This window comes from Heteronotia binoei, chromosome 1 (genome assembly GCF_032191835.1).
Source record: "Heteronotia binoei isolate CCM8104 ecotype False Entrance Well chromosome 1, APGP_CSIRO_Hbin_v1, whole genome shotgun sequence".
NCBI lineage: Eukaryota > Metazoa > Chordata > Lepidosauria > Squamata > Gekkonidae > Heteronotia > Heteronotia binoei.
The window spans coordinates 222,733,576-222,746,894 of NC_083223.1; the positions used below are offsets into that span (position 1 = coordinate 222,733,576).

The window sequence follows — 13,319 nt, forward strand, 5'->3', positions numbered from 1 at the left end:
ACTCGTGGGCATTCAATGAAATTGCTGAGCAGACAGGTTAAAACGGATAAAAGGAAGTACTTCTTCACCCAAAGGGTGATTAACATGTGGAATTCACTGCCACAGGAGGTGGTGGCGGCCACAAGCATGGCCACCTTCAAGAGGGGTTTAGATAAAAATATGGAGCAGAGGTCCATCAGTGGCTATTAGCCACAGTTTGTGTGTGTATACATATATACATATTAAAATTTTTTGGCCACTGTGTGACACAGAGTGTTGGACTAGATGGGCCATTGGCCTGATCCAACATGGCTTCTCTTATCTTCTTATGTTCTTAACACATTCAGCCTGTGCTGAAAGCCTTGCACTGGCTGCCGATAGTGTACCGGATTTGCTTCAAGGTGCTGGTCATTACCTTTAAAGCCCTATATGCCAGGATCCTGCATACCTTAGGGACCCTGCCTTTCCCTGCACATGCCCCAGCGAGCACTTCAGTCCGGGTCTCAAAACCTGCTAGCAGTTCCCAGCATCAGAGAAGTGAGGCTCAAATCAACGAGAGCTAGGGCCTTTTCCACTGCTGCTCCTAACTGGTGGAATGAGTTGCAGGAGGAGGTCAGGGCCCTGCGAGAGCTTCACAGTTCCACAGGGCCGCAAAACGGTACTCTTCCACCATTCATTTTCACGATTGTAACACCTGCAGCAATGGGACTGGCCCATAAAAATACTACCAACGGTTCACCTCATCATGCTGTGGTGATCCTGGGACCTCTTAGAACAACTAACCACTATTAGAATTTTATTACAGTCTGAAACCATGATATTAGCACATGTAAATGTTTTAGGAATTGTTTTTATGTTTTATGTTTTTATTGTTGTCTTATGTTATTCAGTCACACTAATGTAATTGTGTGATCCTAACATGTGAGCCGCCCTGAGCCTGCCTTTGGTGGGGAGGGCAGGATATAAATAAATAAAAATAATGAAAGCCATTGAGCAGGGCCAGCGCACACAAGGTAAAGCTTCAAGTTGCCAACATCAAGACTACAGAGATCAGTTCCCCTAGAGAAAATGGCTGTTTTGGAGAGTGGGCTCTATGGATCACATCCCTGCTGTACTGAGCTTCCAACCCTGCCCAAAGTACACTCTTCTCAGGCTCCACCCCAAGCCGCCTGAGCCTGCTTCGGCAGGGAGGGCTGGGTATAAATTAAAAATTATTATTATTATTAAATATCCAGGAGTTTTCCAACCTGGCATTGGCAGCCGTATTGCTCCACATGCCAAGGTCTGAGGAATGTAGAAAAATATGACTTTGTAAATTAACTGAAAAAGGGAAAACTCAAAAACCACCCTAAGGAGGACTACAAATGCCTCTGAAGTGATAGAATATCAAGAGTCACTGAATATGTTAAAGGAGAACGGTGGGAAGGGGAGAGAGAATTCAACCTGCTTAAACTGCTGAGACTTAGAGGATCTTAAAAGTAAGGATGGGATTCCACATTGTCCCCCCTCCTCCTTGCAATCTCTTCTGGAGCCCCAGTTTAATTTTTAATACTTTTTAGTGATACCTATTTATTGCCTTAGAACACAAGGTGAACTTAAAAAACTATTTTGCAAATCTGGATTTCCAATCTCTGTTATTACAGGCTGGCAGAGCAGTTGTTTTAAGACTAGCATAATGTTTTCTCTATAAGTGATGCCAATCAACAGTCTAGCCACCATATTTTGCACCAACTGAAGTTAGCCTAAGCATGGGTAGACTCTTCCTGGGCTGTTTACAGTGAGTCATGTATCAGTCAGGTACCAGCTGATCTCCCTGCCCCCTTCTGATTGTAGATTTAACACAATGAGGGGTTTTTTTACCTGTTGGTAGGCCTGGGGTAGCTTTAGTCACTGTGTTTTGGAGAGCGGTCAGTCGGTGCTTCATGATGCGGATTCCCTCTGCAAATCGTGTTTCCTGCCCTTTCAGCAATTGCTGCATTTGGCGGATGGCAGCCAGAAGTTGTTGTTTGTTCATGCAGTTCTGAGAAGGAAAGGATGAAAAGAGAAACTAGATCGTTGTTGCCCTAAATGCTAATGCTGGTGCTGAGGCCATTGCTACCATCCCTGTTGTGCATCAAACTGAATCAAAGTAGTTCCAGAAATCTCCAGCCCCAACTGGGCAACTGGAACTCATCTAAGCAAAGGACACTAGCTAGACAAGAATGGACAGTCTCCAGAATGACCCCATAAAGTGACTCTTCACCCAGAAACCAACAATGAGAAGTGGCTGGATCATAATCAAGGACTTCTAGGAATCTGTATTTGTTTTTTTAAACATCTGTACCCATCAGTGGTCTACATCTATGACGTTGGTAAAGTATAATTAGAAAGCAACTATCTTAATGTTTTCTGGATTTATATCCTGCACTTCCTTTAAAACAACAACAACAACCTAGACAAGAAGGCCCACAAACACATTGCTAATGTATTTTTATTCTGGATTATGTGGGCCTTGGTTCAGATGGGACAGTGGCACAGGGAAGAAGGGGTTGACTGTTCCCCCTATTCTGTTTGCATTCTCCTCCCCTATAGCTGCTATTTGCCCTTTTTGAGGAAATATAAAGGTTGCCTCAAAATGACAAGACTATATAATATCTGTTCCATTGGCATGATATGTGATTAAGGTATAGCAATGAGTCACAATTTGTAGCACATTTTTTGCCTTTGTTTTCCATCCAATTTGGAAGCAATTTGCAGGAATTGTATCCTCACCCAAGGGGCACTATTCAGAAGAGCAAGCGCATTTGGAGAGGAGTTCCTCTGCCTCATTACTGTAGACTTGTGCCATTGTGACATTCCGGACTGGTGTTCACACTTTTTCACAATATAACAAATACGCAGTAGCATTGTTATAAAAATAGCAAGATTGCAGAATAACATTCTTTGATTTCAAGGGAAAAATTTCCAGCTGTAATTTCTTATTTTTTTAAATATAATTTGGATGAAATTTTCAGGAACTGTGCACCTCATGCAAGGGATCAACCCCACCAAGTACCAGACATTCAAGGTCCCAGTTTTGTATACAATTAGAATAAATACTCATTAACCTAGAAAAAAATGGATGCTGTAGCATCTAGAAAACTACTTATCAAATTATGATGAAATGTGAGAGAACATTTGTACCCCCAAGGGGATTCTCACAAAAATAGGCATCAAAGTAAACACAAAGCTTTCAATCAAACATCAAAGTAACAGATATTTTAATTCTGTATGTGTGGTCAAAGGAAGGAGGAGAGAGCATAAGGAGAGATCAAGAGATATGAAACTGACATCGCGGAAGCATTCAATCATTCATCAAAGAGAGATTTTATTTCTGGTATGTGTTTTGCCTTTAATTGTTTATAAATGGGCCCCTTTCTCCTGTCTGATATTTGGCAAGCTTTATTCCTTGGAAGAAGGACATAGCACCTGAATATTTCATCCAAATTATATGAAATTGAAAATGCTACAACTGTAATTATGTTTCTCATTTAAACCAATGAAACCAGCTATCCATCATTAGTCTTGCTGCTTTGCAATCATGCTATTATGAATTTATTTATGAAAGAACATGATCACACTGTAGTGTGAATGAAGAGACAGAGAGGAACCCCGAGCCCTCAAAACTATAGAGAAGGCATGTTGATATATCTACTACTCAACATGGACAAATCTGTGGATACTTAAATTCAGAGACTGGAGCTATGAACAGACAAGACAGATCTGTCCACAAACCTAAGAAAACTCTCAGGTTTGCAGAAAAAAATCTGAAATCTTTAAACAAACAAAAAAGTTGGGGGTTCAGCATCCCCAATAATAACATAAGAAATGCCCTCAGTAGCAGTTGCTAGGCAAACACAACACTATTCCCAATCTTCAAGCCTTGGTTTCTGTCAGTAAAAACCAGGGGGAGGGGCAGGTCCATTTCTGGGGCTATTTTTGGCCTTTGAAGGAGGATTTTTCAGGTCCAGGCCTGGCAGCAACTACCAGGCAACTTGATACACTTGACTAGTATGACTCACTCAGGGCTGGCTGCTTGTTACCACTGAACAGAAACCACCACATGAAAGCCAGTGTGGTGTAGTGGTAAGAGTATCAGACTAGGATCTGTGAGACTCACGTTCAAATTTCCCCTCAGCAGTGGAAGCTCATGATCTTGGGCCAGTCACACCCAATCAGCCTAATTTACCTCACAGGGTTGTTGTGGGAATAAAATGGAACAGAGAATGATGTAAACTACTTTGGGTCTCTATTGTTGAGAAAAACATGCTATAAATAAAGCAAAGGAACAATGAATATAACTGAAGATGGGGAAAATAAAATATAGGTTGGTTTTTGTCTGGGAAGAAAGTTTGGAAGCAAGGAATGGCGTGGATGTAGCCGGGAGTAGGGAAACTATCCTCAGACCAGCAGCCAGTGCTGTGCAACTAAGCTGGCTCAGTAGTCAGCAACACACAGCTGAACCATAGTTTTACTGGGAATAGGGGGCCAGGAGAAAGAAGGAAGAAAAGCTGAAGTGAGCAAATAAAAGTTGGTTTGCTGGTGGGTAGGAAGGAGAGAAAGAAGCAGGTAAAGGGGAGAAGCTATGAAGGCTACACTAGAATCAGAGAATCAGAGAAACCAACTTTATGACTCTATGATTCTATGGTTTTAGTGTAGAAAGTCAGTTTGGGGACAGAGTTAAACCAGGATTAAAGCTCTAGTGCAAAATTGGTCATAGAAGGGAAAGAGGAAATAGTGGGGGGGAGGGAATGAGATGTCCACTGCAAATCCTTGCAGGTCTCCTTGCTTGTATACAACTAATCATTTGTAACTGCCTTCCCAGTTCCCTTCACCAGCTAACCCAGTAGTAGGGCTGCCAGGCCCAACCTAGAAACCAGTGGGAGACCAGGGGTAGAGATGTGGAGGGATTGCTGTTGGCCATTGGTATGATGTTGCTTCCAGGTTATCCTAGAAGTGATGTCTCTCTAGGGATTGCCAAAAACTCTAGTTTGCCAGAGTTCCAACCAACTCCTAGACTGGTATGACATAACTTCTGGATTTTCCAGGAAGTGATGTCACATTGTTGGCCACCAATCATTTATATATATAGTCCTCCTCCTACTGCTCTGAGAATTCCCAGCCCTCCCAAGGGGGCTGACAACCCTAACCAGTGTTGCTGTTGCAGGCCAAGCTGACTCCTCTGTATTCCTGGCTGCAAGCCTTTGTATTTGAGAGAACATTCTACAAAGAAATGCTTACTTCATTAACCATGCATGTATGGATAAATTGCTCTTACTTCAATAAATGTTGTAACTAGAAGATATCCATCTCTTAACTTCATTGGTACTCAAAACAATTTTGACCAACTAGTTAAGATGTGGCTACTACAATATTTCTGAATCTTTGACAGATTTTGAAGTGAAAAATGGAATTTTTAAAGGTATATTAGGGGAGTACCAAACATTGATCACAAACATATGAAGTTTTAAGATCAAGATAGAGAGCTGCGTTAGTCCGTCTGTGGCAGCAGAAAACAATAAGAGTCTAGGAGCACCTTAAAGACTAGGGTTGCCAGGGCCAATGTTTGCATCAGCAAGAGAGGGGAAGGGATTTTCTGGAGGAGGGGTGTGTGTGGAGTGCTGCAATGTGCTGATATCACATGGAAGTGATGTCATCATATTGGCAACATTGTACGGTGATGCTCTGCTTTTTGGGCAAACTCTATGGTAAAATTGCTCTCAAACCATAGAGTTTTGACAAAAAACCCAGAGTATCACTGTGTGATGTCTCTGACATGACATCATTTCTGTGTGACATCAACACTTGGGGCTCTTTAGTTTGGAGAAACGTCGACTGCGGGGTGACATGATAGCGGTTTACAAGATTATGCATGGGATGGAGAAGGTAGAGAAATAAGTACTTTTCTCCCTTTCTCACAATACAAGAACTTGTGGGCATTCGATGAAATTGCTGAGCAGTCGGGTTAGAACAGATAAAAGGAGATACTTCTTCACCCAAAGGGTGATTAACATGTGGAATTCACTGCCACAGGAGGTGATAGCAGCTACAAGCATAGCCATCTTCAAGAGGGGGTTAGATAAAAATATGGAGCAGAGGTCCATCAATGGCTATTAGACATAGTGTGTATATATATGTAAAATTTTTGGGCCACTGTGTGACACAGTGTTGGACTGGATGGGCCATTGGCCTGATCCAACATGGCTTCTCTTATGTTCTTAACACGTCACATTTGGGGGTGGGCTTTCGTACAGCTGGATGACAGTGGGCAGGAGCCTGGAAACCTGGAGGATTGCATCCCTATTAAAGATTTTTTAAAAATCTGTGGTAGGTATGAGCTTTCATGAAATGAAAAAGTGAGCAATGACTTACAAAAGCTCATACCCTACCACAAATTTTGCTAGTCATTAAGGTGCCACTGGATTCTTACTCTTTTCTACTGTTTTAAGATAAAGGGACTCTTTTAAAATGTCTAGAGCTCAGCTGCTTTACAGTTTTCTTAAATTTAGCGGAACTGTACCCATCTCTATATAGATTCTATGTGCCAAACCTCAGATTGATAACAAAAATTGTCAAGGTTTTATGATGATTTGAGTTTTCAGGCATTATAATAGAAGAACTCTACCTCTCTTTTTTAATTCATAAAAAATGTGTTCTAGCAATCAGAGGTTTGGGGAAATCCTGATTATAAGCAGGGGTCCTTTTGTAGAAAAATAGGTGGTGGAGCTCATTAGCTTAACTCATTAGCATATGTCCCCCCCCCCATCTGCCTAAAGCAACCCGACGCAAGAAAGGGGAGCCCCAAGCAAGCAAACTCAAAGTTTGGTTGAGTGGGCTGAAGGTGAAGGTGATTGAAGGTGATTGTTGCTGACTGATTAGGAGTGGCTGTGTTCCCCACCATCTTTGCATTGTTAAGCTACGCCTTGCCAGGCTGAGCACATTTCAGAGAGTTCTGAGAGAGAGCAGAGAAGCTCTGAGATAGAGCAGAGAATAACTGATATAAGGGTGAGCAGCTGGGAAAGTTGCTGAGAATTTGTGTGACTGCTGAAAATTCTGAGTTTGTGGTTGCTGGGGAACTGCTGTTTGTTTGGTTGAGTGGGCTGAAGGTGAAGGTGACTGAAGGTGATTGTTGCTGATTGATTAGGAGTGGCTGTGTTCCCCACCCTCTTTGCATAGTTAAGCTGCACCTTGCCAGAGAGCTAAAGGGCTCTTGGCCTGTGGCTCTTAGCCTGGAGGCCCTGTAAGGACCAGGAACCCAGATCCTGAATTTCTTTGTGCTCCCAATAAGGTAAGTTGACCCTCCAGAAGGGGAGCCACATAAACAAACAGGATTTAAAGGGGACTGTATATTAAAAAAAAACTATCATGAAGGTAGAATGCCAGCAGGGGGTGGAGGCTTTCCAGTGTTTTGCACTGAGAGTCGCATGTATGACTATCTGCCCATAGGACAGAGGTCTTGGGTGTGTGCTCGATGCAAGGAGCTCCTGGTCCTCAAGGAACGAGTTCGTACCCTTGAGGCCGAGGTGACTGACCTGGAGAAGCAGAGACAGTCAGTTAGGCACTCGGGGAAGACTCTTGGGGGCGTATTAGATGAGCCCCGCTCTGAACGTGGAAGCCCCGTTGATGCCAGGGAGCATGAGGGTTGAGAGGGAACAGGGCACTGTGCTGAGGATAAGGGGAATGCACCCTCAGAAGGGACCTCTTCTTCAGTTGGTGAGCGGGAATCCTATCGCGCCAAGGAACCATCCCTGGGCAGGGACAGAGGAGGGGTCTTGGTAGTTGGTGATTCGATCCTTAGGCAAGTAGACACCTGGGTGGCAAAACTGCGTACTGACCATATGGTGACTTGCCTACCTGGTGCGAAGGTAGTGGACATTACGTGTGTAGTAGATAGGCTGATAGACAGTGCTGGGGAGGAGACAGTGGTCGTGGTGCCTGTTGGCACCAAGACTGTGGGGAAATGCAGTCGTGAGGTCCTGGAGGAAAAATTTAGGCTGCTAGGTGGGAGACTTAAGGCCAGGACCTCCAAGGTAGCCTTCTCAGAAGTGCTACCTGTTCCACGCGCAGGGCAGGAGAGACAAGCACAAATCAGAAGTCTCAATGTGTGGATGAGACGATGGTGTAAGGAGGAAGGGTTTAAGTTGTGGATCCTCTTGTGGATCAAAAACTGGCTAATTAATAGGAAGCAGAGAGTGAGTATAAATGGGCAGTCTTCGCAGTGGAGGACGGTAAGCAGTGGGGTGCCGCAGGGCTCGGTACTGGGTCCCATGCTCTTTAACTTGTTCATAAATGATTTGGAGTTGGGAGTGAGCAGTGAAGTGGCCAAGTTTGCAGATGACACTAAATTGTTCAGGGTAGTGAGAACCAGAGAGGATTGTGAGGAACTCCAAAGGGACCTGTTGAGGCTGGGTGAGTGGGTGTCAATGTGGCAGATGCAGTTCAGTGTGGCCAAGTGCAAAGTAATGCACATTGGGGCCAAGAATCCCAGCTACAAATACAAGTTGATGGGGGTGTGAACTGGCAGAGACTGACCAAGAGAGAGATCTTGGTGTCATGGTAGATAACTCACTGCAATGACAAGAAAGTGTGCGATTGCAATAAAAAAGGCCAACGCCATGCTGGGAATTATTAGGAAGCGAATTGAAAACTTGTGGGCATTCAATGAAATTGCTGAGCAGTCAGGTTAAAATGGATAAAAGAAAGTACTTCTTCACCCAAAGGGTGATTAACATGTGGAATTCACTGACACAGGAGGTGGTGGCGGCTACAAGCATAGCTTCAAGAGGGAGTTAGATAAAAATATGGAGCAGAGGTGCATCAGTGGCTATTAGCCACAGTGTTTGTGTGTATGTGTGTGTGTGTGTATATATATATATAATTTTTTTTTGGCCACCGTGTGACACAGAGGGTTGGACTGGATGGGCCATTGGCCTTATCCAGCATGGCTTCTCTTATGTTCTTATGTAAACCTGCTTGGGCTGGCTATAGATCCAGCCAGCCCAAGCAGGCCTCGCTCACCTGCGTCTCTCCTTGGCTGCCCCCCCAGCCAAAAGGTCAGCAAGCCACCCCCCGCCAAAAAATCACATAAGAAGTGGGCTTCTCTAGAAGTTAATGAGGGCTGCTGGGGGTGTGGCAAAATTCTTGGTGGCTGGCTGGCTGCCCACTCTCCTAATCCAGGGATTGTTATGCAGCTGCACCTCCTATTCAATGGACAAGGTAGGTGGGGAGAAAGAGGGGGAACCCTCTGAAAGGTCAGGAGTGTGCTCCTGTGAGCTCCTGCTGAATTTATAAGGCTTATATATGGATATAAAGATTAATAATGTTTTAGTCCATGTCTAGCAGTTTGCATTTATGAATGGCTTGGATCTACCAGAGGATTTTTGTGGGTGGAAAGGGAGGGGAATTTTTACTGATTTCCCTTTGTGTTGCAGACCTCTACCTACTCTCTCATGCTCTTTTGGGGGAGGGGTCCCTCTGTACCTCAGGAGCAGCATTTCATGGGAGATTTTGAGTGGGGAAGGGACAGGGAAGTCCCACTACAAGGACTGATATCCCTTCCATCAGCTGAAATTATTGCCTTCTTAATACCTTGCTTACACTGTTTGTTCTTTTTGATTTCCCTATACATAGCATGACATTTTGTCTGTTGGGAATTCAAAGAATTTCTATAAAAACCAGAAGTCACCAGCATTAACCATTGTGCTATCCCACTGCATTTGCAAGACGAGACAGAAAAGAGCAAAATGAAGGGCAAAAAAATATCAGATCTTGACAGGAGATACATATATATTTCCCAATGAAAGTAAAAACTGTCAGTACAAAAGTATCAATAATGAAGGAATTTGAATGCACTGAGGAAAGTCTATTAGCAATATGCAGGAATCTGAGACACCTTCCTCTCAGTTTGCAGCAGTTACTGTAATGTATGTTTTCCCCTAAATCAAGTTGTTGCAACATGCATGCTCATGTGTATTATTAAGTGGAAAAAATATTATGCAAATAAAATAAGACCACATGTTGATTTGGAGAGATCAGTGCTAGATGGGAACTTACCTGGGAAGCCTGAGATTCCTGACATACCGCTAGGCAGAAGGAGAGGAAAAGGCTGCATTGGAATCCAGAAATCATGGTTCTGTTATTTCCAGCTAGAAATGCCTCCTCGGATGGCTTTGAAGAGCTTCACGGAGTAGTTGCTTCAACAGTCAAGTTTCAGTGACTGCAAATCACTGGGGGGTGGGGGGTGGGTGACGTTGCCAAGCTTTTCCTTCCTGAGCTCAGGAGTGACTGCAGCATCCCCCCAGAAGGGTTTTTTTTGTAGAGCTAAACACTCAGCTTCAACTCCTTATTGGTGGACTGCCTTTGCTGCAAGTCTGCTACCATATAGGAGCTCCCCCTTCCACCCCTGGAGATTTTACACAGTAACACCTAACAGTTTTTGGCTCCTAGTAAGCAAATGACATGTCGTTTCTGCCAATGTTGATTTTTTTTCCACTTTAAGAAGCAGCATGTCGAGTGGAAAAAAATATGAATATTTCCTGGTGCAGAGCAGCCAATAATTATGGAAATTAATTTTGATTTATAGCCTGTCCCAACCAAAGAGCTTGTAGTAATCATAACTGTTATGTAAAGATGGATGATACATTTGAGTCTCCTACTTTTGTTTGTTTTGGGAAAGTCAGAAGGTGAAAGACACAATTTGTATACCACTCAAGTGGGTTCAAAGTGCTTCACATATATTAGATGAGTCAGGGGTTTTTTCTGGAAAAAGAGGTGCTGGAACTCTCAAGAGGGAAATGGAGAAATACACAGATGCCCCTCATAAATTTAAACATTTTTGAGGATTTTGCTTCCACAAAGAGGTTCTGAAACTGTCATAGCATGTTCCCCCAGGAAAAAAGCCTTGAGCTGAATAATCTGTACAACAACCTAGTAAGGCTGGCCATAACAAGTGACTGTTATGGTTGCAAGGACTAACTCCTGAACCACAGAGTCCCGCATAGCAATGTTTGTTAATTCATTAGCTCTCTCTCTCTCTCTCGGCTTGGCTTCACGAACGAAGATTTAAGAAGGGTGCAATAGTCCACGTCTGCTGCAGGCTCGCTGGTGGCTGACAAGACCAATGCGGGACAGGCAGGTCCGGCCACAGTGGCTGCAGGGAAAAGTCTGATTTAGGGTTGGTGCTGTAGCAGTGCGATTCTTCCTCAATCTCCTTTTGTCCTCAAGACCAGCTATGCGTGCGTTCTCAAAAGAAGAGACAGCCTGGTGGATGGTGTGCCTCCATGCTTTGCGATCTGAGGCTAGGTCAGACCACTGGTGATGGTTGATGCGACAGGTGCCAAGGGATTTCTTCAAGGAGTCCTTGTACCTCTTCTTTGGTGTGCAATCCTAAATACCCTTTCCTGTGAGTAAGCCCCATTGAGAAGACTTCAGTAGGCTTCTGAATAAATCTGCTTAGGGTTGTACTGCCAGTAGCCTGGGGCGTTAGGGGGCCCCTAAGAGATAGGGCTCCCAATTCTCCTGGATTGGTGGGAGACATCATGCTGACAGTCCTTTTGTCCTGCCAACACACAGTGGGTCAGCTGGGGGGAAATGGGAGGGGGAATTGCCAGAAACATGGTGATGTCAGAAGTGACATCATCATATAGTGGTGATACTTTAGCATTCACCCCAAACTGAATGGTCACATTGTTGCCACAAGCCCTACTCTGTTTTGATAGGTCTCCTGCTGGTTGCCATCTTCACCTTACTAAGAGAGAAATACTAACCAGGTCTTACTCAGAATTCTAAGCATGTCTATTCAATGAGGTTTATCCTGAGGAAGGTATTTTTAGGATGGCACTATGAATCTCTGTAGGGATGTTGTGGGGAGTACCATGATAATGTATATGACATATCTTGAACACATAATAGTGGTATATAAATGCTAATTAAGTGTTATCCCCATTTTGCAGATGGTAGAGTGTGAGCAGCTTGCTTAAAGCCTCTTAAAGACCTTATGTTGGAGGTAAGATTTGAAAGAGGTGCTTTCTCGTTCATGGATCACAGTGCAATCCGACACAGAGTTGTTGGTGGTGGAAAGTGCTGTCAAGTCACAGCTGTCTTATATGGTGACCTCATAGTTTTTAAAAGTCGAGAGATGTTCAGAGAAGGTTTGCCCCTGCCTGCCTTGCATAGTGACTGTGAGCTTCCTTGGGGGTCTCCTATCCAAATACTGGCCAGAGCCAACCCTGCTTAGTGTCACGTTCTCAGGGTGCAGGCAGGCAGGAGTCCAAAGCCAGTCCAAGGTCAAAGTCCAGAAAGTCAAGCAGCAGCCAAGTCACCAATGCAGAATCACAAACTGGAATCAGAAGTCAATATCCAAAAGCCAAAAGGTCAGGGTGCCAAGGAAATCAAGCAAGTCAGGATCAGGAATCAGGAAGGAGCATGGATGCAAGCCAGAGAACAGACTTGTTGCTTACACAAGGTTACCAGGTCCCGGGTGGGAGCTATATGGAAGTCTCAATCAGCTTGCTCCCTGGGTGGCAGTGACTCTGCTAGAACTCAGGGCTGAGAGATCTGAAGCATCGGCGTGCCTCATGTCTTTGCTCTGAAAGTTCTTTCTGGAACCTGCTTCGAACTCTTGAGATGGGAGGAGGAGAGCTTGGAGGAGATTGATCATCAGTAGCTGACACTGGTGCCTGGAGAGTGATTGATGGGCCAGCTGCTGTTTGTCCAGCTGAGGAACTGGCTGGCAACTCTTCCAGGTCTGCTAACCCTTCCAGCTCCTCCTTGTCAGGGCTCATGACACTTAGCTTCTGAGATCTGATGAGATTGGGCTATCCTAGGCTATCCTGGTCAGATGCAGAGTTACATCAGTTAAAACCCATTGGATATCACTGTCTGTCTTTTATCCATTACACACAGCCACCCCAAGCCTAAAGACCATAGAGTTTTGTGCAGTGCTTAGAGCATCACCTGCAACTTCATGATGTCACTTCTGGTTTTCACCATCAATGACATTGTGTGCTGGTGTGATATCGGTGTGGTTCTCCCTGCCCTCAAAATCCTCCCAGCTGTAGCAGGCAATCCTATTCAAGTCCCTGAATTCACCCAGAAGCCAATGGATAAAACCTGGAGTTGCCTGTGGCAGCGGTGAAAAAGATAAACTCCTTGCTATGAGTTATTAAGAAAGGGACTGAAAATAAAATGGCTAATATTACAATGCCCCTTATGATGGACTAAGGGCCACTGGTTTGATGCAGCAGGATCTTCTTATGTTCTGCTTGGAGTAAAAATGTCCGTTTCTTTTAAAAAAGGCTCCATGTCATAAACACTTAAACTGT

The 13,319-nt window shown here is 44.2% G+C and overlaps 1 protein-coding gene across 1 annotated transcript in view; it reads right to left on the reverse strand.

Annotated features, from left to right (window-relative positions):
- Positions 1-10,272, reverse strand: part of FBLN7 (fibulin 7) — a 47,623-nt gene extending 37,351 nt beyond the window's left edge. The window contains exons 1-2 of the mRNA XM_060248245.1: positions 10,051-10,272; positions 1,840-1,999 (exon numbers count right to left, since the gene is read on the reverse strand). Coding sequence (XP_060104228.1) covers positions 1,840-1,999; positions 10,051-10,125 — 235 coding nt within the window. The 5' untranslated portion in view covers positions 10,126-10,272. The remainder of the gene's footprint in view (positions 1-1,839; positions 2,000-10,050) is intronic.
- Between the last annotated feature and the right edge of the window lie 3,047 nt (positions 10,273-13,319).